Source organism: Pseudorasbora parva, chromosome 4, assembly GCF_024679245.1.
Source record: "Pseudorasbora parva isolate DD20220531a chromosome 4, ASM2467924v1, whole genome shotgun sequence".
NCBI lineage: Eukaryota > Metazoa > Chordata > Actinopteri > Cypriniformes > Gobionidae > Pseudorasbora > Pseudorasbora parva.
The window spans coordinates 3082372-3109710 of NC_090175.1; the positions used below are offsets into that span (position 1 = coordinate 3082372).

Sequence of the window (27339 nt, forward strand, 5' to 3'; positions counted from 1 at the left end):
AAAAAAAAATATATATATATTTTTTTTAATGAGAGGAATACATGCAATTGCTTGGAAAATTCACTGCTTTTTTGTGTGTCTTAGTTGTTTCTCACAGTGGATTGTTAAATCTGACAGAGAGACACTGAAGAATCATAAGCCCTGAATCCAGCATAGAGCGGTTCAGTGAATGTGGTTTTGAATGTGTGTATGTGTGTGAGTGTGTGTGTGTCAGAGACGCTGTAGAAGGACAGAGTGCCGGCTGATTCATCCAGATAGACTCCTACTCTATCAGACAGGGGTGAAGGAGCTGGTATATTAAAGCTCACATTATTGTGCCAGGCAGTGAATACATTAGCAGAACAGAACAGACTCCAAGATTTGTCATTGTATCCAAACCAACAGTTACTCCTGTCGATTCCTTTATATGTCACTGCTATATGACTCCAGCCACTACATTCAATCTCCCAGTAACAGCGTCCAGTCAGAATTTCTTGACTCAGAACCTGCTCATGGTGCTCAAATCTCTCTGGACGAGCAGGATAGTGCTGATCCTCTTTGACTGGTGTTATTTTTTTGTTACCATCAGACAACATAAGTTGAGCGTGTGCTGTGTTTGGATCCATTGTGAGATCGCAGGCATCTGAACACAGGAGTAAGGGAATAGAATATGATTAGCTCAATATAAAACCCTTTAAGTCTATGGAAAGTTATCATATAAGTACATGTTTGTGTGTGTTCCTGGTAAATCCTAGCCTAGAAATCTAGACGCACCCTAGCGGCAGCAAATCTAATCTGCCGCGAGTGTCGTCTAGCAACTTTCAATACCCTTCTGAGCTGTAATCGCCAAACTCTGGTCGGGCCAATCACATCATGTATAGAGTCGGTGGGCGGGGCTTAACATAATGCCGGCCAAATTGCGCTTGCATGTTACTAGTAAACACAGAAACTGGCGAATGGCTTTGACCGCGACTCTGGAAGACTTGGAGTTAAGTTTTTCTCTGAGAACAGAACAAAGAACGCCACTGAAGTCATTCTTAAAAAGGGAAGATGTGTTCTGAGTTTTGCCGACCGGATACGGCGAAATTTTAATCTTTCAACTAGCTTTGGTTGGTTGTAGCGCTATCCAAATGCGTGCACACCGTGCAGAGGGAGGTTGAAAGACAGCCGTTTATCCGCCCCTCGGATTGAGCTGTCAATGGTGAGTTTCCAGACCAAACATCTTGATGTAGGTCTGGCTTGTCAGGCAAGATAAATCCTATGTTATGGGGACAAAATTTCCCCACAAAGATGGCTATATTTGAATATTAATTTGTGTGGAAAATGTAACATTTCAGAATGTTTCCTGTGATGGGTAGGTTTTGGGGTAAATTCAGTTTAAAGGGGATATAAAGTAAAGTTTATACAGTAAAAAAAAAAAATATTTTGTCAATGGAATGCCCCTATCAAACATTGTGTGTGTGAGTGTGAGTGTGAGTGTGTGTGTGTGTGTGTGAGAGAGAGAGAGAGAGAGAGAGAGAGAGAGAGAGAGAGAGAGAGAGAGAGAGAGAGAGAGAGAGAGAGAGAGAGAGAATACCTACATTTTGTCAGTCCTGGACTAATTCTAAAATGGCCTCCATTATCCAAACTAGAGAGAGAGAGAGAGAAATAGAAACCACACATGATTTATGTTTACTAAAGTTTGCAAGAGGCATCTGAAATAACAGTAAGCACTTTAAAACTTTAAACAGTTTCTCAAGCAAAGTCACTCAAAAAAAGAACACATCGAAAATTCTAATAGGTACACATGATTAGAGCCAGTTAAGCTCAAAGGGTTCTAAACTCTGGCCGTCGCAGCACAAATCAGCAGAAGGAGTCTTAATTTATAATGAGAGTGAGGAGCTGACTGAAAAAACAATGTGACCAAGGGTTAGTTGTGTTTTTCTAGTTGATTTGGTTTTAATTAAGAATAGTAGTGAACCCACATTTCAAGCAATTGCCACCCCCGAATTGGCACTAATAAGTAAAATGTGCACAGCATTCATAATGGTTTGTCCACTGGTGTGGAGCAGAGTGAGTATTTTCATCTCATTTATATGGAAGCTCAATTTCAACCAAAACAAACCAGATGCAATTTTTTTTTTAACAAACTTTTTTCATTTTGGTGAGACTATATTATGTAGTAGAATGTTTTAGGTCTGGGACACGATAGATGATTTTCAAATCTTAACTGATTTTAAAACATAAGAGCAGTTTCAGCAGATTTTTTATATTATAATTCTCTGAATCCACACACTAGAAGATTCATTCAGGTTTGCATGACTACACAGTTAATTACTAAAAAGTAATTAATTACTTTGTTTAGAGTAACTTACACAACACTGCTGCCAAGTTTCAGCTATAGAAGCATGCAACATCCGATTGGTGAAGCTTGCTTGCTTGCTTTCATTGGCATTACATCAAGTTTTCGCCAAGCCTCGAATCAGGCTCAAAATTGGGCTTAAAATCTTCAAGTGTGTGGCCAGTATTGTATGATTTACCAAACATTTGCTCTAAGACGGTTATTTTTATACAGTATTTATATTTATTGAATGTGTTACATGGGAAATATCCATTTGAGATTAATTTTACCCACTGTAACAATCAAATAAGATTTTTATATTATTGAGGAGTCACACAACATATACTCTGGCCCACACAGATACATGATCTCACTATCATCAAGTCCATCTATCAGTTTAGTCTAAATTGATAGATTAACTTCAAAAGAACTTTGGCAACTTCTCCAAGAAGATTGAACACACTCACACACACACATATATATATACACCAAATAACACACCAAATATACTCCTAGGCTGTATATATATATAATTTTTATCTTCATATTTGTATATTATAATTATTCAATTATTCATAAATATCAGAGAAAAAAAACATGTAATTTGCCAAATAAATTATCACAGCTACCCCACATACTTGAGTTTCTTCAGGTTGAAATTAGATTCATTCAATTTAATCTTTAGCTCCACTCCTGACTGTCCTGGGTGATTGTAGCTCAGATCTAGCTCTCTCAGGTGTGAGGGGTTTGAACTCAGAGCTGAAGACAAATAACCACAGCCTTCCTCTGTCAGCATACAACCTGACAACCTACAGACATACAAAGTCAGAATCTGGAAACTAAAAAAGCATTAAGAAATTGTGAAAATCAAGCATTAAGAAGGTAAAACTACACATGTCTGTTAAGACATTTTTAAATATACAAGGAACACCTGGTTTCTATGTTTCAACAATGTTGGTTATTAATTATCGGTTTCAGAGAGTTCTTGTCTTTGGTAGTTAAAGGGGGGGTGAAATGCTGTTTCATGCATACTGATCTTTTTACACTGTTAAAGACTTGGAATCCCATACTAAACATAGACAAAGTTTCAAAAGTTAAGGTGGACGTTTGATGGGAGTATTTCTTTGTCAAAAATACTACTTCCGGTTAGTCATAAGTTTCGGCAAGTTTTTTGAGATCATGCGTCCCCTTTGACGTTAATGGGGGCGGAATTTCCTTGTATGGGCCTTACGGACAATTCTACCGGAAGCGCGTGAGAGAGCGAGGGAGAGAGCGAAAGCAACAGGCTACCCCCATCAAAGCGCTGGCTTGTAGGATGCTAAACAGGTGATATAACCAGTAGCTACTGACTTACCCACTGATAGGCCGGCGGTCGATCTGTATTAGCACTTTCCTCACGCGACGGGCGAATCACTTTCCTCACAGAGCGACTCACTTTCCTCACGCGGCAGGCGAATCACTTTCCTCACTGAGCGAATCACTTTCCTCACAGAGCGACTCACTTTCCTCACGCGGCGGGCGAATCACTTTCCTCACTGAGCGAATCACTTTCCTCACAGAGCGACTCACTTTCCTCACGCGACGGGCGAATCACTTTCCTCACAGAGCGACTCACTTTCCTCACGCGGCAGGCGAATCACTTTCCTCACTGAGCGAATCACTTTCCTCACAGAGCGACTCACTTTCCTCACGCGGCGGGCGAATCACTTTCCTCACTGAGCGAATCACTTTCCTCACAGAGCGACTCACTTTCCTCACGCGGCGGGCGAATCACTTTCCTCACTGAGCGAATCACTTTCCTCACAGAGCGAATCACTTTCCTCGCAGAGCGACTCACTTTCCTCACTGCAGCGCGCTGCTGCACACGTCATTATTTAGCTCCGCTCACATGACACGCCCCCACCCGCTCGGCTTTTTTCGGAAAGACTCGGAACAGCGCATCTTTCTTATATAATTATAAAAAAAATAAAGACTTTTCGGAGATATGCAGGATGCAATGCTACTCTATAGGTACTCAAGATTGACATGACACTGACTGAAACTGAGTGTTTCACCCCCCCTTTAATAGTTAACCACCTAAAAATTTAAGTTCTCATCATTCACGCACCCTCATACTGCACCAGATGCATATGACTATAAACAAATTATTAGGGGAAAAAAAAATCATTAGACAATAAAGCTGCAATGTGTAACAAGGACTCTTGTGTAACAAGGCAGATTGGGATCCATGTGCAGTTTATTAAAATAATACAAACTCACAGTACAAGCAGGCGTGGGTCGATAAACCAGGGCAAACAGGAATATCAGAGACAGGGCATCAATCATGGTCATAACAGGCAAATGGTCAGGGCAGACAGCAAACAGGTAAGAATCAGAGTCCAGGCAAACAAAGATCAAGGGCAGGCAGAACAGGGTCTTAAACAGTAATCCAAAGCAGAGTCAAACACAGGCAGGAATAAACAATGGGAATAACGCTCAGAAATGTAGACGGGGCAAATGAGACTTCGCAATGAATGTGTGTTTGAGCAGAGTTAATGTAGGCATGATGATTATGAACAGGTGTGCAGTAATCAGTCCAGAGTTGCTCGGTTTGTCCATTGGACTGTGGGTGATAGCCAGAGGTGAGACTTATATTCACATTTAATAATCGAAAGAAAGCAGACCATACCCTTGACGTGAATTGGGATCCTCGATCTGACACAATGTCCTCCGGAAGTCCATAGTAACGGAATACGTAGTGGAGCAGGTGTTCAGTGGTTTCACGGTGCAGCGACTTAACTGAAGTTCCTGATGAATCTCCTGTAGAAGTTGGTGAACCCCAGGAACCTTTGAAGCTCCTTCAGTGTAGCAGATTGAGGCCAACCCAGGACTGCCTGAACCCTCTTCTCGTCCATCGCCACTCCTTCCAGACTGATGATGTACCCAAGAAATGACACAGATGACTGATGTAACTCACATTTCTCAACTTTGGCATAGAGCTGATGATTAATCAGACGCTGCAGTATGGTGCGGACCTGTTGAACATGTTCCTCCATGGTGTCTAAGTAGATCAGTATGTCATCGATGTACACCACCAAGCACTGATTGAGCATGTCTCTGAAGATGTCGTTGATGAAGGATTGGAACACTGAAGGACTATTGGACAGCCCGAAGGGCATGACGAGGTACTCCTAGTGCCCATTGCTTGTGGAGAAGGCTGTCTTCCACTCGTCCCCCTCCCGGATACGAATTAGATTGTAGGCGGAGTGGAGATCGAGCTTGGTGAAGAATCGGGCAGTTCTCAACTGTTCTAGACTCGCTGGGACCAGAGGTAGCGGGTATCTGAATTTAACTGTAATATCATTAAGGCCACGATAGTCAATGCAAGGTCTCAGACCTCCATCCTTCTTTCCCACGAAGAAGAAGCTGGCTGCAGCCGGTGACGTGGATGGTCGAATGAAACCCTTTGCTAGCTCTTTCTTGATGTAGTCTTTCATGGCTTGATCCTCAGGCTCAGAAAGTGGAAAGATGCGTCCTCTAGGTGGCATGGTTCCTGGCAGGAGATCTATGGCACAGTCATTGTTGCGATGCGGTGGGAGTTGTGATGCTTACTGAGAGCCTCGATGAGATCGGCATACTCCAGTGGGACTCCTGGAATGGTGTTTACGGTGTTAATCAGGGCCGTGGCTTTGCTGGGTTGTGGTTGCATTGAGCGTAGACATTTGGCATGGCAGGTGATGCTCCAACGGGTGATCTGTTTTTCTTGCCAGGATATCTGCGGGTCGTGTTCTTGAAGCCATGGGAAACCCAGAATTACCGGGTTGTGTGGAGAATGAATGACGTAGAGACGGATGAGTTCGGAGTGAAGAACGCCCACTTGGAGCTTGAGTTCGGTAGTGGTGTATTGCACATGACCAGACCCCAGAGGGCGCCCATCTAGCGCTGCCACTGCCAAGGGAGAGTTACAGGGGGTTAGAGGAATGCCATATTGCCATGCCAGCTGTTCATCAATGGAATTGCCTGAGGCCCCAGAATCGACTAATGCTTTGGTGTGTATCATCTTAGTCTCATATGTCAAGGTAATGGGTAGATCAAAACAGTTGTTCTGAGAGATGGCAGAAATCAGTAAACTCACCCTTCGGGCTTGTGTCTGTGGAGGTCAGCTCGGGCAGTTGGATTTCAAGTTTCTATCGAGACCACAATACAGACAGAGGTTATTATTGACACGGTGATCCTGCTCCTCCATGGATAGGTGAGAGTTTCTGACCTGCATGGGTTCCTCGTTATTGGTTGATGAACCATTAAATTGGGAATTTCCTGGACATCGGCGTGAACGAATGAGATTGTTGATGCGGATAGCCAGCTCAATGAACTGATCTAGGGCTTTATCTTCGTCTCTGCAAGCGAGTTCTGACTGTAGTTCAGTTTTCAACAGCGTGCGGAAGTTGAGAGCGAATTCCACAGCTGTACTGTTCCCTTGACGTAATGCAAGCAATTGGTCCCCCGCACTCCATCCTCCTTCAGAATGCTCGAAAACAGCGCGTAAGCGTTGAATGAAGTGAGAGTACGTGACTTGTTCTAAGGCTTGATTATCCCAGACCGCCGTACTGCAAAAATACTACATAGTGCACCTTTAATTTTATGAAGGCCATTTTTTAAATCTTATTAAATGTATGCATCATCTTTCATGATAAATTCTTACATTTGATTAATAAATTCAGTTATAATAGTAAAAACACTATAGGCTGTTACCAATCAAATTAAATCATTTAAACTACAAAAAATACAGCTGCAATAAATAATGTTATAAGATTAATGTTCTAAATAAAAATGCAATCATACTTTTAAACATGAACCATAACCGCCAATAGGGGGCAGCGAGTGATCGTCTTATTGAGTGAGTCATCGAGTCGTTCATTCAAATGATTCATTAAAAATGCTGAATCATTCAGTAACAAAACACTGCGCTGAGTGTTGCTTTCATTTGGAACTATTTTCATCTGTGAAATCATTGGTGAAATAGAACATAAAAAGTTTTTTGGGTCTAAAAATGTAAGTAACTTAATATTAATTATGCTACTTGTTTATGGAACTATACCATTCATGCTACACAATTCACGATTGCAAAGTCGACTTGTGTTATTAATAGTGCTGGGCAAGTTAACACGTTATTATCGCGTTAACGCATTAATTAATTATTATAATAATTAATTTATCGCACATTAACGTAGTTATTTATTATTATATTGAAAGGCCATTGATCACTGCCTCTGAAAATACATACAGACAAACCATTGGTCACAGGAGAATACAGGGCTGTCTGTAGCCTAAGCCAAGGGCTTGACATTCTTTGTCTGGGAAAAATAAAATATAAAACTAATCAGAAACGCGAGAATGATTCAGATTTTTTTGTTGTTTTTATTATATTCAATGTAAACAGCAATTGATTAGTGTCTCTCTGCCTCTGATATGTTAAGTTGCGTTGAGGCTCGTGCTGCCTTTCTCATTGTGAGAGACATTCGTGGAGAAAACAAAACAAGTGAACAGCAATATAAACTCACAGAAGAAACATACTGGGGTAAAACTGAGCTTTTTGTAGTTGTTGATATTTGTGATTTATGATATTGTTAATAACACAAGTTTAAATTAATATAAATTAATATAAAGTTACTTAAATTTTAGATCCAAACAACCTTTTTTGTTCCATTTCACCCATGATTTCACGGACGAAAATGTGACCACGGAAAGTAGTGACACAAGTCGGTTCTGGGGCATTTTGAATTATTCACATATTCTGAAAGTGTAGTCTCCAAGCTTTCCAACGATGTGTAACACGTGGAAATCTGATAATATTTGAAGAAGTTGTGGCCATCTGAATGTATGCCTTTAGAAAAGTGTAAACGAAAGAAAACAGCCTCTAAAGTTTTGCAGTTCTCACCTGTTCTCACCTGCTGGGAGTGACAATAGGGCACATTTACATCTCATTTAGATAAGCCATACCCCCTGTAAAGCTGCATGGTTGCTAGTAACGACAGATGCAACGGGAAAAAACGGACCACATACTACTAATAATAAAGATGCTAACATTACCATCTATCTAAAAGCCCATTATAGTAATGTTTTTTTTTTAGCAAGTGATACGATGCTAACGATTACAATTAAAACGACAGTTCCGAACAATAGGTAGGTATGGGAAGGTCTAAACATGAGATAATGTGTGTCTGTTCTTAGAATGAACACAAAACGACAAACTTTGTTGTTTATGGAAACGCACTCCATAAGAAACAGAAAAGTATTCTTGCAAATCTTGTTGCCTCCAATGTAATAAGTCGTTCGGGCACACTTTCTGTTTGCCGGGGTCTTCTTAGTGGATGTACTGTGCGTCTGTTCGAAGGGGATAAAGACAGAGAAATGTGTACAGTCCTTAACCGTGGCTGTAGTGTAGGGGTAAGGCGCATGTCATTAAGTTTTGACGCAAATCGATCAGTGGTGTTGATTGCGCCTTTTGCCACACTCTAACCGAGAATCACTTATTAATAAACACTTGTTAGATGCTTTATTTACACTTTTCTAATATTTTCTTAATTCTTTTTGAAAATAAATGCCCTTCCGATCTGATATGTGATGGGAAAAGGGAGAAAGAAAGTGTGGCAAAAGGCAGATTCGATCCTCTGATCGAGTTGCGTCAAAACTTGATGACATGCGCCTTACCCCTACACTATAGCCACGGTTAATGATTTGACCCATTTTTCTGTCTTTATCCCCGTCAAATGTTACTATCGCTATAGCCTCTGATTTCTTACTGTCCAACTCGTCTGACGCCAGTTTGATACATTCTTCCTCTTCTTCATCTTCGCTCAGTTGTAGATTAGGGTATTATGCAGTCTTATTATGCCGCTTTCATCGTCACTTTGATCAGCTCTACAGCCGGAGAGCGCTGCATAAATAAATAGCCACGCGTACCTTGGAGGGCGGGGCAATAACAAAAGCCAGTATGGAAATACACACAGACAAAACAAGGCGATATCAACCTCAAAATATACACTTTTAAATATACAATTAATGCCATCTGAAACACGGAGAGGCTTCTTTGTGATTTCAACTAACAGATTCTGCAAAAAAGCGAAAATCACATAATTTGAAAAAAAAAACGCTTCTTTCTCATTTTTCTTTTTCATTTTTCGGTATTTTAAAAAAATAAATAATAATTATATATATATATATATATATATATATATATATATATATATATATATATATATATATATATATATATATATATATATAATAGATTATACATTTAGGGGTGGCACAGTTCACAAAACCCATGGTTCAGTTCATATCATGGTTTTAGGGTCACAGTTTTAGGTTCTGTACGGTTCTTCTTGTTGTTTTTTATTGGTTAACACCCTAGAAATGTAGTTCAGCATATATAGTTTAATTATCGACAATTTAGGATACAGTATTTTTTTTTAAAGTTATATAATGTAGAAGTTGTTTCCTAACTGGCTGTCTCCTGCTTACGCTTTCCAATACATTGGTATAACATTTTTCATGTAATCATGTAAATTTTGATCAGAACAATGCACTGTAGCTTTAATTCAGTGTGAGCAGCTTTTTGCCCAAGCTTCAAAGGCCTGTTTAAATTATTAAAACTAGAAGCTTAACTTAACTTTGTTACATTTATCATGTGAACTATACGTATCTTATATACTTCTTGTTATATGCATGTGTGTTTGGGACAGAGAGGAACACGGTCACATTTGTAGCACTTTAAGATTGTGCATTATAAATACAATCTATTTTTATTATTTAAAAACATATATATATATATATATATATATATATATATATATATATATATATATATATATTTTTTTTTTTTTTTTTTTTTTTTTTTTGCAGCAGATATATGCTGCCCATCAAAAATCAAAGCACAAGAATGACAGGTGACAGAAGAGAACAGTAGTAAAGGTGACAGAATGGATGATATTCGTCTGTATTAGCAATACACATGCTGCGTTTAAGCTGCATGACACAAACGCTGGCAGTGTGAAGCACAACGAGCATGCGTGGCTCCCACTCTCCGTATACACTTCTTCTACCCTGCCAACTCACTGTTTGTGGGTGCGGTGTAAAGCTGACGTTATACAATGGTGGGTCATCCTCCAACTCCGACCAGCCTTCCTTATCTCTCCCACCTGCCCCTTCTAAATGTGTCTTGACCTGCAGCACTGCCCTTTTACTTTCCTTAACTTCTTTTACTGTATGTCCACACACACCTCTTATTTTGTGTGAAAAGTACACCCACTGTCTGAGGTAATGTACGGGCACAAGGCTACATTGTGCATGTGTCGAACCATGCAACGCACACGCTCCGAACCGAGACAAGGTTTTTTTTGGTTGTACCATGCCACTACTAATATAGTAATATATATATATATATTACTACTTCTAATACTGTGTTTGACCCCCTTTCACCTTCAGAACTGCCTGAATTCTACGTGGCATTGATTCATCAAGGTGCTGAAAGCATTCTTTAGAAATGTTGGCCCATATTAATATCTTGCTGTTGATGGAGATTTGTGGGACGCACATCCAGGGCATGAAGCTTCCGTTCCACCGCATCCCAAAGATGCTCTATAGGGTTGAGATCTTGTGACAGTGGGGGCCATTTTAGTACAGTGAATTCATTGTCATGTTCAAGAAACCAATTTGAAATTATTTGAGCTTTGTGACATGGTGCATTATCCTGCTGGAAGTAGCCATCAGAGGATGGGAACATGGTGGTCATAAAGGGATGGACATGGTCAGAAACAATGCTCAGGTAGGCCGTGGCATTTAAACGATGCCCAATTGGCACTAAGGGGCCTAAAGTATGGCAAGAAAACATCCCCACACCATTACACCACCACCAGCAGCCTGCACAGTGGTAACAAGGCATGATGGATCCATGTTTTCATTCTGTGTACACCAAATTCTGACTCTACCATCTGAATGTCTCAACAGAAATTGAGACTCATCAAACCAGACAACATTTTTCCAGTCTTAAACTGTCCAATTTTGGTGAGCTTGTGTAAATTGTAGCCTATTTTTCCTATTAGTAGTGGAGATGAGTGGGGGGTCTGCTGTTGTAGCCCATCCGCCTCAAGGTTGTGTGTGTTGTGGCTTCACAAATGCTTTGCTACATACCTCGGTTGTAACAAGGGGCTATTTCAGTCAAAGTTGCTCTTCTATCAGCTTGAATCAGTCGGCCCATTCTCCTCTGACCTCTAGCATCAACAAGGCATTTTTACCCACAGGACTGCCGAATACTTGAAGTTTTTCCCTTTTCACACCATTCTTTGTAAACCCTAGAAATGCTTGTGTGTGAAAATCATAGTAACTGAGCAGATTGTGCAATACTCAGACTGGCCCGTTTGGCACCAACAAACATGCCATGCTCACAATTGCTTAAATCACATTTCTTGCCCATTCTGACATACAGTTTGGAGTTGAGGAGTTTGTCTTGACCAGGACTCCTGAACTCCAAACTGAATGAAATTGAACAGGTGTTCCTAATAATTCTTTAGGTGAGTGTATGTGTATATATATATATATATATATATATATATATATATATATATATATATATATATATATATATATATACACACACACATACATTAGGGCATGTGATTTTAAATTAAATTAAATTTAAATTTGTTAAATAATTCGTTAATTCGTGAAATAATTTAACGTAATTAACGCAAATAAATTACAGAAGTATGTGAAACCACGACATTAACAACATTTGCATCATGCAGTCGATCATAGAAGTTGGAAGTTTATCACAATCACACTGAGCATCTGCACCTGTAACCCTGGTAGGAGGAAATTTCTATTCTAACTATTTAAACCGATTCTGTGTTTATGATTTTACAATCATGACTGCGATTCTCTGTTTGTGAGTTTAAGCCATTAGACTCTGGGAAAGTGTTCAGTGATCCAGTACAGTCATAAACAGTGCTAATATAAAGAAGGCCAGGCTGATTAGGCTACATCAGACACATCAGAGAGAACAGAGACTCACAGCGCATTTTAGTGAATTGTTCAGTTAAGTGTGTGCTTTGCTTTAAAACATGAGCTCTGTCGTGTATTGTGATTGTTTCTGAAGAGTGCAATTTTAGTGTAAGCGCAGTAAAGTACAGTAAGCACGTGAGAGTCTGTTATACTGATGCATAGAGAACTTGAGCGCACTCTCGATCACTGATCTCCCGCACTATTCATGTACATTTCAGTACTTTCACGTTGTTAATATTACCACATTGAATTACATTTACTGAGCATATAATATATCATAGATCAAATCTTACACACCTCAGTATCTCCAGCTGACAGTTTAGACTCTTCAGTCCATCAGAGAGCAGCTTCACTCCTGAATCACGTAGGTCATTATTACTAAGGTCCAGCTCTGTCAGGACAGATTTAGAGGATTGGAGAGCTGATGATATAATTTCACAATGCTGATCTGAGAGATTACAGCGAGCAAGACTGAAAGAGAGCAGAACACAACAATTTTACGGCAGCTGGAACTGGTTTATGTCAAATACGGTCTTTCTTGAAACCAGAATTCATAAATGGTTATGCAAGATATCAAAACAGTAGTAATCAAGCAAATTTATGACTGAATTATCCGATCTGAAGAGCTGAAACAGAGCTGTACAGAACCAGCTCTCCATATAAAATGCTAAATATAACCTTTTAACAACACCACGTGAATGAAATCCCCATTATATCGCAACAGGAGGTTAATACAAACACTTGATTGTGGTCTAAAGTGACATTTTGAGTGAAAGTGTAAATTTATTCTTTTAAATTGTGTTATGTAGCTTAATGCTAACTGTAGCTCTTATAAACTTTTGTGTTACAATAATCCACATAAGGTTCCAAGGATCATCTTCGAGATATAGAGAACGGACCAATGACTATTGGAGTGTGAAACTTGCATCTTGCGCTCCGCACCGCAGTGCGAGAGAGAACGAAAGAAGAGACTTCTCTGAGTGCAGGGCGAGAAGGCACGATCAGGGGCGGTCGCAAACTCACTTATACAGCTCACTGATACAGTGATAAAATGCTGTTTTCGCAGCACTGTTTGGTCTGTTGCTTAGGTGAGGGCGTCCCAATGGTGAGTGCATACACAGGCTGCACTACTCTCCTGTGTTTTGCCGCGGTCGAGCAAATTGTCCTCTAAAAGAGCAGAACTGTCTTTTTCAAGACGTCATTACAACTGTGAGTTTCTGGATGTGGTTGTTTCCTGTCCTTGTTGACAGCCACGAGCCCTCTTGCATAACAATGTTGAGATTGCATTCATGGGTGATCCATGTTCTCTCAGGAGAACAGGGTCACGTTGACATGCTCTTCCTCTTGCCTTCCCTGTGAGGGTTTGAGTGTACAGCGAGCAGTAGGGCTGTGCGATATTGAAGAAAAATGTGATATGCAATATCTTGTTAAATAATGCGATATTCGATATACGATACGATATTACAAATCATTCACGTTTCGGTGTGTTTGGGTATCAGACAGCGCGAGACTGCAAGTTATTGTTTTTTGCAAATTATTGTTTTTAATAACTCTTTTTTTTAACATCAAGCAAGTCCCATAAGTATCAGTCATGTGCACAGTCTATTCTCTGCTCTTTGCATCGACCAAAAACTGACACTTTTCCGAATGTTGAAGTATATTCTCTGACTTTTTTTTCCTGAACGTTGGTTTTAAAAAAAAGTAAAGGGAAAATCTAACTTCGTCTAACTTGTTTTTTACATTTTCTGATAACATATAATGCCTTTGTATTTAACAGCATACATCGTATTAATTATTTCAATTATTTCAATCATATTATTATTTCAAACTTTATATGTATGTGAAAAAACAAACTCTGTTTAATAAAAACACTCCCCCTGATCTTATACAAGTCACTATTTTTCCAACACAACATCACCCATTTTAAAAGTTTTAAGCATATAGTTTTTGAACATTTTTTGATCGTTTTTGAACATTTTCACGTAAAAAAATTCACAAAGCCCCCAACAGTCATAAATTCTTTTGAGTCAGGGGGTATAGTAGGGGGTGAATAATAAAACAGATGGTCAAAACATGTGTTCAGTCCGGCAGGAGGGGCGGGTATTTTTATGACGGTCATATATCACTCTCAATCTAAGAAGAGGCATAAATTAATTTTGAAGGCATCTTTTAGTTCAAGGCATCCCCTAATTTATGTATATTGTTTTACTTATTTATTATTATTTCATATATTTATTTATCATTATTTCTTTCCGATACACAACATATATTGTATATTGTGTGTACAGTAATGTCTGGTCTCAAATATTACCAATAAGTGATGGTGAATGTTCAAAATTATTCAATATGCAATTTTCGAAGAAGTTATTGAAGAAGACACGTTGAAAATTCTGAACAAGGAGGAACTATTATATTTATTTTATTTTATAATTTATTATTACCTTTTTGTTAATGTATATTTGTGTGCAGGTGTTATTATTAGATAGGGTGGAATTATTTTTGGGTTTTATGTGTAAGTGAATAGAGTTAATTTGTGTGTTGTATGTTTTTTTGTGTTTAACAAAAATACAATAAATAAAGTATAACAACAAATAAATAAATCACTCAATACTCCTCTCTAACAAATTTAACTCAAGTTGTTTATTTCCTAGCACAGCAACATACCTTCTAGAAATATATATATATATATTTAGCAATTTAGCAATCCTGTGAATCACTAAACTAATATTTAGTTGTATGACCACAGTTTTTAAAACTGCTTGACATCTGTGTGGCATGGAGTCAACCAACTTGTGGCACCTCTCAGCTGTTATTCCACTCCATGATTCTTTAACAACATTCCACAATTCATTCACATTTCTTGGTTTTGCTTCAGAAACAGCATTTTTCATATCACCCCACAAGTTCTCAATGGGATTAAGGTCTGGAGATTGGGCTGGCCACTCCATAACATTAATTTTGTTGGTTTGGAACCAAGACTTTGCCCGTTTACTAGTGTGTTTTGGGTCATTGTCTTGTTGAAACAACCGTTTCAAGGGCATGTCCTCTTCAGCATAGGGCAACATGACCTCTTCAAGTATTTTAACATATGCAAACTGATCCATGATCCCTGGTATGCGATAAATAGGCCCAACACCATAGTAGGAGAAACATGCCCATATCATGATGCTTGCACATCCATGCTTCACTGTCTTCACTGTGTACTGTGGCTTGAATTCAGAGTTTGGGGGTCGTCTCACAAACTGCCTGTGGCCCTTGGACCCAAAAAGAACAATTTTACTCTCATCAGTCCACAAAATGTTCCTCCATTTCTCTTTAGGCCAGTTGATGTGTTCTTTGGCAAATTGTAACCTCTTCTGCACATGCCTTTTTTTTAACAGAGGGACTTTGCGGGGGATTCTTGAAAATAGATTAGCTTCACACAGACGTCTTCTAACAGTCACAGTACTTACAGGTAACTCCAGACTGTCTTTGATCATCCTGGAGGTGATCATTGGCTGAGCCTTTGCCATTCTGGTTATTCTTCTATCCATTTTGATGGTTGTCTTCCGTTTTCTTCCACGTCTCTCTGGTTTTGCTCTCCATTTTAAGGCATTGGAGATCATTTTAGCTGAACAGCCTATCATTTTTTGCACATCTTTATAGGTTTTCCCCTCTCTAATCAACTTTTTAATCAAAGTACGCTGTTCTTCTGAACAATGTCTTGAACGACCCATTTTCCTCAGCTTTCAAATGCATGTTCAACAAGTGTTGGCTTCATCCTTAAATAGGGGCCACCTGATTCACACCTGTTTCACAAAATTGATGACCTCAGTGATTGAATGCCACACTGCTATTTTTTTGAACACACCCCTTTCAACTAATTCAACTAATTGCCCAATTGCACAGCCTTAAGAGCGTGCATATCATGAATGCTGGGTCTCATTTGTTTTCTGAGAATCTACTGAACCTACTGGTAACTTGTTTGCCACTTAGCAATAAAAAAATATACGAAAAACCTTGACTATTCTGGTTAGTCACATTGTACTGCTATTATTTTGAACAAGACTGTATATATATATATATATATATATATATATATATATATATATATATAATGTGACAGAACAACTGAATGGAAATGCACACATAACGCCGCTGACGGGCTAGTATGCTAGGCCGCTATTCCCCTCAATTTCCATGACTGAAGAGGACAAGCCGCCGCATCAAAGCCGCCGCCCCTCAAGCCTCGGACCAGAGTGAAGCATGCGTGACCACCAGATCCCGCCCCTTACCTGGACCCATCCTATCCGTTCACTACCCTTCCTTCACTATTCCCTGTCACACCGAGGACACCAGTTCCCCTGTTTTGTTTGTTAATTTAGTCCCCTTTTTTGAACATTTTATGTTTCTTTGTGTTAATAATGCCTCTTCAAGGGCTGACACCACACCTACTGTGTCTGTCATTTGCTCCTCCTGCCACAATATGCTCACTGCTCTGGAAATAAATTAAGAGACCACTTAACATTGAAAAAACAATGTTAAGTGGTCTCAATTTTTTTCCAGAGCTACATATAAACTATATTTATTCTCAACCGTGTATGTACTCACAATGCTTTTGCACAATTGACCACAGCTGGTATCAGTCTTCTTCTACCCTCATCTGATGTGTTGTATTTCAGAGGATCCAGCTCATCCAGCACCTCATCTGACAGCTGAAGCATGTAGGCGATTGTTGAGCAGTGAGCAGGAGAGAGTTTCTTCTCTGAGTGTTTGTCTGATTTCACAAACTCCTGAATCTCTCTGGACAGAGTCTGATCTTTGACTTCCAGCAGACAGAGGAACAGATTGATGGATCTTTCAGTGGAGAGTTCATGTCCATCTTTGATCTTCTCTTTAATGTACTCTGTGGTTCTCCTGATGCTTTCTGAGCTGTTCTCTGTGTGTGACAGTAGATCCTGTAAGAGTCTCTGATTGGACTCCAGTGAGATGCCCAGCAGGAACCGCAGGAACAGATCCAGATGTCCATTCTGACTGTCAAAGGTTTTATTGATTATTTCCCTCTGCAGATTATGCACAACATCGAAAAATTGCAATTTGTTAATATGTATCATTACATAATAGTAAAACACATAGAAAGCAGCGAGAAACTCCTGGACGCTCAGATGAATGAAGGTGTAGACTTTCCTCTGATGAATCACAGATTCCTCCTTAAAGATCTCAGTGCAAATCCCAGAATACACTGCGGCGTCAGTGGCGTCTATGCCGCTCTCTCTCAGGTCCTCCTCATAGAACATCACATTGCCCTTCATCAGCTGTTTGAAAGCCACTTCAGCAAGTTTCAAAATCACTTCTCTGTTGGACTGCAGGAGTTTCTCTGGATCTCTCTCTTCATATTTCTGATTCCTCATGTTGATCTGAATCAGCAGGAAGTGGATGTACATTTCAGTCAGAGTTTGGGGGATTTCAGCACTCAGATCTTCTTCCAGGAGCTTTTGAAGCACAGTGGATGAGATCCAGCAGAAGACGGGTATGTGGCACATGATGTGGAGGCTTCTTGTTCTTCTGATGTGCGAGATGATTCTGTCTGCTTGATGCTCGTCACTGATTCTCTTCTTGAAATATTCCTCTTTTTGAGGCTCATTGAATCCCTGAATCTCTGTCAGACGGTTAATGTATTTGGAGGGGATCTGATTGGCTGCTGCTGGTCTGGAGGTGATCCAGATGAGAGCCGAAGGAAGCAGTTCTCCTTTCATGAGGTTTGACATCAACACACCCACTGATGAAGTCTCAGTCACATCAGAAACTTTCTGAGCGTCTGAAAACATCAGTGTGATTCTGCTTTCATCCAGACCATCAAAGATAAACACAACTTTACACTCCTCATAAATCTTTGAGTCCAGATCTTGAAGTTCAGGATGAAAGTCCAGCAGAAGTCTGTGAAGACTGTACTGATGATCTCGGATCAAGTTAAGCTCTCGAAATGGAAGCACAAACATGAAATCTACATCCTGATTGGCTTTTCCCTCGGCCCAGTCCAGAATGAACTTCTGCACAGAGACGGTTTTTCCGATTCCAGCTATGCCTTTGGTAAGAACAGTCTTGATTTGGTCTTTCTCCTCAAATCCTGGTTCAGGTGAGGCTTTAAAGATGTCATTGCAGTAGATTGGAGTGTCTTGTGAGTGTCGTGTTCTGGGTGATTTCTCCATCTGTAAAACCTCATGTTCTTCATTCACTCCTTCTCTCTCCGCCTCTATGATGTAGAGCTGTGTGTAGATGCTGTTCAGGAGGGTTTGGTTATCTTGGAGTTTAATTCCTTCAAATAATCTCTGGTATTTGTTTGTCATGCTGGTTTTGTGCTGGTCTTTGACTCTCTGCAGATCTGCTTCATTTTTTTCCTGTCTGATCTGAGTCTGATTATAGGGTGTAGAGGGATGGACAGATCTATTCAGCAAAAAAAAAGAGAGATTAAAAATGTAGTGTCCCTTTTTGATTTAAACCCTTGTGCCATGCATGTGTTGTGTGTTTTGGAATTTTAAGTCATTATTAAAATTACAATATAATTATAATACAAATTAATAATAATAATAATAATAGTAGTAGTAATTATAATAATAATAAGTTGTTAATTCTAACAAAGGGACAAAGGTCGCAGGTCCATCAATGAGTGTAGGGGGTTGAATCCTCATGGATGCGTTGCTTTTCAGAGACACTGTGCTGGGTTCTAAAGACTCTGCTCTCTGCCTCTTCCTCCTGCTGATGCTGACAACAAGCAAACAAAACCGAATTCTAGAGCACTTGCTATACACTGTAAAATCTAATTAGATAACAACTAAGTAAAGTGAAATAGGAAGAGTATGTTGTGCTGACAAATGCTTAGTAGTCTAATTCACTTACAAAAGTGTTCTAGTAACAATAAAATAGAGAGAGTACTTGATAATTTACTTTAGATTTACTCTTAACTTAGTATAGCTACCATTATTGTTACCATTGTTGTGTTTTGATGCTGAATGTTGAAGTCTTTGTGTGACTCAAGCATGCTCAATTGCAAGATATTGACTCCAATAGAGAGGGATTATATTAATCAAAATAAAAGTTTCACAAGGTATTTATGACATAAGTGTGAGCAATACAATTTTAAAAGAAGACTAATTAGACTAATTAATGATTTCACTAGATCATTTTCGAAACCAAATAACTGTGTTTTCTTGTTGCAACGCTACATCAATAAATGATGGGAAAGCACCCAACCACTGATCACCATCATAGTGAGTTCAAACAAATTTTTTTTTTGAAAATGTATGAAGTCAGCTTACGTGATGTTTTTAAAAATTACAGTTGTATTGACAGTTTAACAAGGTGATTGATCAAGAGATTTTCGTGTGTGAATGCAACTAGAGGAAAATAACTGCAGAAGTGAAGGAAATGAGGGAAAAGACTATTAAGAATTCCCCTGTCTCAAAAACTTTTTTTTCCATTGACAAAATGCCACTCAAACCATTCAAACAATCTTAACTTGGGTTTTCTCACTAATTAAGGTAAAGTATATCTGAATAGTACAGACTACTAGATTTTTACAATTATGTAAATGCATTAAGTAAAGTTAAAGTTAGAACATCTGTTAGATTGTCCAGTGCTGTATAACTTGAATTCACCATAGATTCACAGATAGTTATTCATTTAGCAGATGCTTGTCAAATAAGATATATAAAAAGACATTAATCTAATAGAGACAGTAACAAGTGAATGAATGCAACACAAGGTTCAACAATTGTACAGAGGGCATGATAGAAAATAGATTAATTTAATGTTATTTAATTGAGTCTTTAAGCAATTATTCATATAAAATGCTCTACAGTAATATAGCAAATAACTGTTTATACTAACAAAGGGTCAGCGGTCACTGGTCCAACACTGAATTCAATGGGTCCGTCCATGGATGTGTTAGTCTTCAAAGACACACCACTGGGTTCTGGAGACTCTGATCTCTGTGTCTTCCTCCTGCTGATGCTGACAAAAGACAAAAACAACAACAACAACAAATGGTAGAGCACTAGCTATACTGTATAACTTAAAGGGGGGGTGAAACACTCAGTTTCAGTCAATATCATGTCAATCTTGAGGACCTATAGAGTAGTATTGCATCCTTCATATCTCCAAAAAGTCTTTAGTTTTATTATATTTATAAAAGAAATATGGGCTGTACCGAGTCTTTCCAGAAAAAAAAACAAGCACCTGGAGGCGTATTGTGTGGGCGGAGCTAAAGAATGCGCACAAAGCGGTGACGTCCTCAATCGTGGAGAAACCCATGGCTATCGATCCAGAATCAAATTCGGAGGCTGAAATAAATTGAACAGGAGAAACAGCAACAGCAGGACGTCCATCTCTGTGGTATGGACTGTATTTAGTGGCCTGTCAACATTTGTGTGTGTTTACTCGCAGTTTATGAGGACATGATTCGGTTTATGGACTATTGTATGCGACTAAACCTTAGTAGTAGCAAGCAAAACGGTTTTGCACGTCAGACTAGTGTAACGTTATACATAGAACAACAATGGAGAAATGTAACCGTTAGCGCATTTGAATGACGAAGCACGCGATCGTGTCGTTTATTGATGTTTACTCACGCGATGATAGCCAACAGCACAGACATTTGAAGCAGTTTTACTCACCGGCTGCTTCCAAAGCAGGACCGAACCTTTATCGCTGGGACCGCTCCGTCAAAAACACACTTCTTTGGTATGATTTGGTGAAGTCTATACTATAACGACAGAAGTGTTCACGGACGAGTGGATCTGCAGCTGAGAGAGTGTTTATGGGCGTGCATTTCCTCTCTCGCTCTAATCACACGCGCACCCTACCGGGAGAAGAGCCCGTACGGCCCATACAAGGACCTTCCTCTCTATTAACGTCAAACCGAGCCATACTCGAAAAAAACTCTCCGAAACTTGTGAGAAACTGGAAGGAGTATTTTTGACACAGAAATACTCCATCAAACATCTAACATTAGTTTGAACTAAATTTTAAAAATTCTAAAAGTTTGAATTAAAACTTTGACTATGTTTAGGATGGGAATCCAAGTCTTTAACAGTGTAAAAAGCTCAGTATGCATGAAACAACATTTGACCGCCCCTTTAACTGCACCATATATTGTGTTCCTCCAGTGAGGCTCAGTGACAGTGACAAATCAATAAAGTGATTTTGTGCTTCTCTGTGATGGTATCACCACTCAGCCACTGCAGGCTTCTGGAATATGCTGTAAATCACTTTTGAATAAAAATATCTGTCAAAGCTAAAATGGTAAGTGTCTTACTTGGGGTCAGAGGTCACTGTTTTGTCACTGGATCCAGAGGGGAGATTCTTCATGGATTGATCACTCTTCATAAATGCACAGCTTGATCCAGGAGACGGAGAACTCCTTTTAGAGGCAGTGTCCTCAACTTCTCTCTCATTATCGAGATTCATTTTAGTGTTCTTCTTCTTTTAGACCTTACATGTGGAAAGACAGGTAATTTATTTTTCTATGGTACAATGATACTGCTTCATAAAAAGTACAGTTTAAATTTGCAAGAATTTTGCAGAATTTTACCTTCCCCATTTTACAAGAAATATAGCTCAATGTAATCTCAAAACATGGTTCTTTACATGTTCGTTGGTAACACATTATTCGGTTATTAGATTTGAACCTACCCTATCCTACCAACTATACTGCACTGATCTCTTTATATTTTAACAGAACATGTGTATTGAGCTCTTTAAAAAAAGACACTTCTCTCATCTTCTTGTAAACAAACAATAGAACTATTGAATTTAGGAACTATATTCTTAGAATTTATAACTATTATGATTATACATAACCATGCCCTATCACAAAACAAACAAACAAAAAAGTTAGGATGCAAGGGAAGATGGAGGATGGAGGAACCAAAGGAAATCTTCTACATTGGATTATTCTTGATCATTCAAGTGTCAAGGCATCATCAGCTACACTCTAGGGATCTGCCCTTGAAGTTTGGTTATTTAAGAAACTCACAATTACTGCATTTTTGAGTGTTTTTCCTGGTTTCTTGTCTCTTGGTTTTGGATTATGTGCCCGTTCCATGGATTAACCTTTTGCCTGTCTCTCCTGTCTCATTTTTATGATTCAACGAGAGTTATATGATTCAAAATGTCACAGCAGGTAGATATATGGATATATATTATTATGACTAATTAATGACAGAATTTTCATTTTTGGGTGAACTAACCCTTTAATTTAGGGGAGACCAGGTGTGTTGTAGCACTGTCGTATTCTAAATATTTCATAAATATTTTACTTTTTTAGCTGTAAAAACGTAATAGCCTAATGCTGCGTTTAAATGTTGCCGATATGTCCATATTCTAAGTTTTAGCACTTCTCCAAACGTATAAAAACTGACATTTTGTCTCTTTGAAAGTTAAATATTAATACCTATGTATTAACAATGATACCAGGCTGATTCATCCCACATCTGGCACATGTGTAATACTGATCTGACCCACATGCTGCGATGAATGACGGCCCTTGAGTGGCTTCTGTTTGCCAGATTTGGGCCACAAGCAGGCAATAACAATACCACATGTCAGACAAGAGCAAATAAACAAAACAACAAAACAGAACTGGACCTTATCTGAGACAAAAAAGCCACTGTGTGACTGTGTATAATTAATATGGAGTCATCTCAGCCTTAATAAGCAAAATCACTGAAGGAAACAAGAGAACAGAAAAAGAGACAAGCAGAAACACAAGAACTACAACTGACTTCAGCCACAGCTTTAGATGAAATCAGCTGAAGATTAAAAAAGACAATTAAATCTCTGAAGATCTCATCAGAGGATTAAACAACTCCACAAACAGCATTACCAGCTTCACACGTTACTATCCAGACTGTTTAACTACAGTTGTTGTCATGGTAACTATGGCAGTTTTTACATTGAACAGACCTGCAGTTGCTAGAATCTTCTTCTGGTCAAAGTGTTTACTGTATGTGTGTGACTGTTTACATTAAACAGCACATTTACACTAAATATGACCTCTGTAATATTTTCTCAGTAAATGGTCCATTTCAGACATCTTGAGTTACTCGTGTTCCAACCTGGTCTCACAGAATTCCGTGAAATGAACACGGACCCTTAACTCAAATCCGTGGTAGTTTCACGGAATCGCCAAAATTCCATGATGGGTTCATGGAAGTGATGCCTATGTATTTCAATGACAGGCAGCATCCGTGATCCACACACGGATTCCCAACACACATTTAATTATTTGCATTTGTAAAAGTAGACATGATTTCATGAATATTTATAGCCTACTTTTCTATTTCGGAGCAACTAACTCCTAGCCTAGAAATATAGACGCACCCTAGCGGCAGCAAATCTAATCTGCCCGTGAGTGTCGTCTAGGAACTCTCAATACCCTTCTGAGCTGTATTCCCCTAACTCTTGCTGGGCCAATCACATCGTGTATAGAGTCGGCGGGCGGGGCCATAATGATGACGGCCGAGTTGCGTTTTCGTGCTTCTAGTAAATACAGAAACTGGCGAACGGCGGTCTTTCAAATCAGCTTTGACCGCGACTCTGGAATACTTGAGTTCAGCTTTTCTCTGAGAAAAGAACAAAGAACGGCACTGAAGTCATTCTTAAAAAGGGAAGATGTGTTCAGAGTTTTGCGACCGGATACGGCGAATGTTTAATCTGTCAACGAGCTCTGCTTCACCTTCGTTGCTCTGGTTGGTGTAGCGCTATCCTATCGCGTGCAGAGGGAGTTTGAAAGACAACCGTTTATCCGCCCCTCAGATTGAGCCGTCTATGGTGAGTTTCCAGACCAAACATCTTGATGTTGGTCTGGCTTGTCAGGCTAACTAACTCCACTTCTACCCTAAACCTACCCACTGTCAACAATATAAAACACATAACAGGCAAATAAATGTACAGTCACATGTACTTATTGACAAAAACGGACCAGAAACAGAAGTATTAACTCATGTTGCATTCCAAGTCTTCTGAAGTCATACGATATCTTCATGTAGTTGAACTTAATGTTTTAATTGTTGAAATAAGGATCGCGCTTCACACAAGCACTCGTTCATATTTCTCATGATTCAAATGATACAGACGACAGCATGATGACGCGATCGGTCACGAGACACACAAGAACCAATGGCATTTTACAATCAAAGCTGACGTAATGACGCAATTGGTCACGCAACATACAACAGCCAATGCTGTCAAACCTGACCTGACGTTTTTCCAGGCAGCAATATTTGAAATGTATTAATATTCGCCAGATTGACTCGACGTTACTGATCGTTTTTTTGGGATTTTCTTCACACAAATCATTCGTTTGGAATATTTGTAGTTTCTGAAAATTTGTGCCTGCAGTATCTTTGTATCAGCCTGTTATATCCTGTTTTCTTTTTTAATACACAAATGGGTAGGTTTAGGGAAGGGATTGAGTTACGTGTAGCCTGGATGCCAGACGAATTTAGCCCCGCCCCCCACATTTTTTGGTCAGGCAGTTCGGTCTGGCCTCGCTCCATAGAGGAGTGATTATCTCTGAACAGAAACTGACCAATGAAATCATCAGGGCGGGGTTTTAGATGATGACGGACAGATGATCAACAGTAACGTAATCATCACGTCATCAAAGGGGCTTGGGTTATATTGTTTGTATCTGCATCACCTTCACAATTTCTCTCTGAAATGATGATCATGTTGGGTAAGTACTCTGTGTATCATTAAATTATTTTATTTTTTTACAACACCAGCAAAGATCGTTTATTCCAGCGTGTGTGCAGACAGGGAGTCACTTCAACCCGCAGACATGGAAAACAACCCGCGGGGGAAAAAACACGGACTTGGCAACACAGTGCAGTTGAGCTCTGTTGACGTCGCTTCGTTGCTCTGATTGGTTGTAGCTCTATCCAATTGAGGTCTTTCTTGGTTTCGGTTGAAACACGCCCCATAATCACAGCCCAATGGAGCAGTTTCAGATTCATATTCTGACTAGAATTGAGTATGACCACGTCAGGCTAAGTTACGTGTTCAAAAACATGAATAAAAAGAAATATAAATGTAAATAAATTATGCTGACTGAATCAAACTGACGAATATAAGGTGTTGGAACAGGGAATCCTTGTGTGGACCACGGATGCTGACTGTCATTGACTTACATAGGCATCCCTTCCGTGAACCCATCACGGAATTTTCGGCGATTCCGTGAAACTACCACAGATTTTTGAGTTCAGGGGCCGTGTTCATTTCACGGAAATCTGTGAGATCAGGTTGCGTGTTCAGGTATTATTTGGTATCTTCAAGTCTCCTTTTGCTAAAAGTATTTTCAGTCTTGTTGTCTTGCCTTGTTTGTGCAACAGTGTTACGTCCCTAGGGACATAGCAGTATTTTGGGGTTTTTTTCTTCTCTGTTTTTTTTCTTTAGGTTTTTCCTTCCGTCTCCAGAGCTGTCACTCTAACAGGTGCTGATTGGCTCTTTGACCTGTCAATCATTCCTGGGGACTGTGCTGCCATGAGGGCGGGCTCTTCTCATCACATCTGATACTCAACGCCTGTGGAATACCCTTCATAAGGGACGTGCTGCTGAACAGCGAGAGACTGCTTTGTGTTCTGATTATGATTTGTTATCTTTGTTTTTGGTTCTCTTTTGTTTGAACTTAGCTTGTGTTGTTATTTTGCCTTTTGTCTTGTCTATCCTGTAAGACTGTAAGTCGTTTTGATTAATGTTAAAGAGCAGTTCAATCTGGATGGAGACAAGGGGCGAGGTAAGATATCACGTGACATACATAGGCACACGCAGGTGAATTTTTATTGTTTAGTCACACTAGGTTAGTGGCATTGTGCCACACCCTGTATTTTTGTTTGGCAGTAAGAGTAGGGAAGTTTAAGGCGTCATAGACGCTGAAGACATTTTCTTTTCTTTCTTTTCTTAGGATTAGTTTGAAACCATTTAGTAAGACTCTTTTGATTATATTATTTTCTTTGGCACACTCTAGCTTTTCCCTTGGTTCTCCCCAGATCGTATTTATATGTATGTTTTCGTTTTTCTTTATCTTTGTCATGGGTTTAGTTAATTGTGGTTAATTATTGGGTTTAATATTAATTAAATGATTGTTTTTGAAGTTATTTCCTTGGTCTCGTTTCCTCATAACACACAGTGGTCATTGCAGACATTTATTCAGAACGTTCCCCTCCTCCAATCCCTAGATTGTTACCAGTCAAAGGAGGGTCGTAACAAACAGAAACAACAATAAGGGTTCACTCATGATTGCAGAAGTACAATACAACTTTACAATACAATACAACTGAGCATTAATAAGTGTCCTGAGAAATATTTTAGTAGAGAAAACACTGGATATACACATATCAGGATATACACCAGTGTTTATCAAATAAACATATAGGCTATTGGTCTAAATAAATCTGAATGCATATCAACATTCACATAAAACATGTCAACATTTCTGAAAGAACTATTGAGTTATTTAGGGTTTGAAATTTCACATAAAGAAGACAAAACACAAATAGCAGCTCATTTTTAACAGCATGGTTATATGACATTTTTTGGACTTACTACAAAATATGTGGCTGTTTAAGTATCCAGTGTTAAAAGGTTTAAAGCCGCAAAATCGTGTCTTCCTTTCTTCCTCTTTTACTTTTGTGTCTAGTTACCTGGTTAAGGTGAGGCTTGTTTTTACCTTAAACTCCACCCATATGGAAAAAAAAAACAATCACGCAAAACTCTATCATGTCATGACATCCCTTAGGTGAATCTCAGAAATCTTTTTAGACATGAATCAATATGAATAAAAAATAAACACAATGTAGAAAGTAAACACATTTCATGTGGTTTAATGAGGAAAATAATGGCTGTTTGCTGTCAGTTGCCACTCCACTGTAATCTGACCTGTTAAACCTGTTGTAATATTTGCTTGAGGCTGTTTTTGGAGCATTAATGCCACAAAAACTTTAAGAATTTTGAAAAAAATT

General features: G+C 39.1%; 1 protein-coding gene across 2 annotated transcripts; it reads right to left on the bottom strand.

Moving 5' to 3' along the window:
- Window position 1: 1 nt before the first annotated feature.
- LOC137072656 (NLR family CARD domain-containing protein 3-like) lies at window positions 2–27008 on the bottom strand. Of its 2 annotated transcripts, XM_067440559.1 has the most exons (9): window positions 26924–27008; window positions 21633–21808; window positions 20207–20329; window positions 18956–19081; window positions 16931–18763; window positions 12638–12811; window positions 2938–3108; window positions 1560–1606; window positions 2–622 (listed from the first exon to the last, which is right to left on the bottom strand). In XM_067440559.1, exons 2-9 carry the CDS (start codon window positions 21782–21784, stop codon window positions 105–107), a joined length of 3144 nt encoding a protein of 1047 aa, XP_067296660.1. In that variant the 5' UTR covers window positions 21785–21808; window positions 26924–27008; the 3' UTR covers window positions 2–104. The 2 variants fall into 2 exon arrangements, with proteins under 2 accessions (XP_067296660.1, XP_067296661.1); XM_067440560.1 differs by lacking the exon at window positions 18956–19081.
- Window positions 27009–27339: the final 331 nt, after the last annotated feature.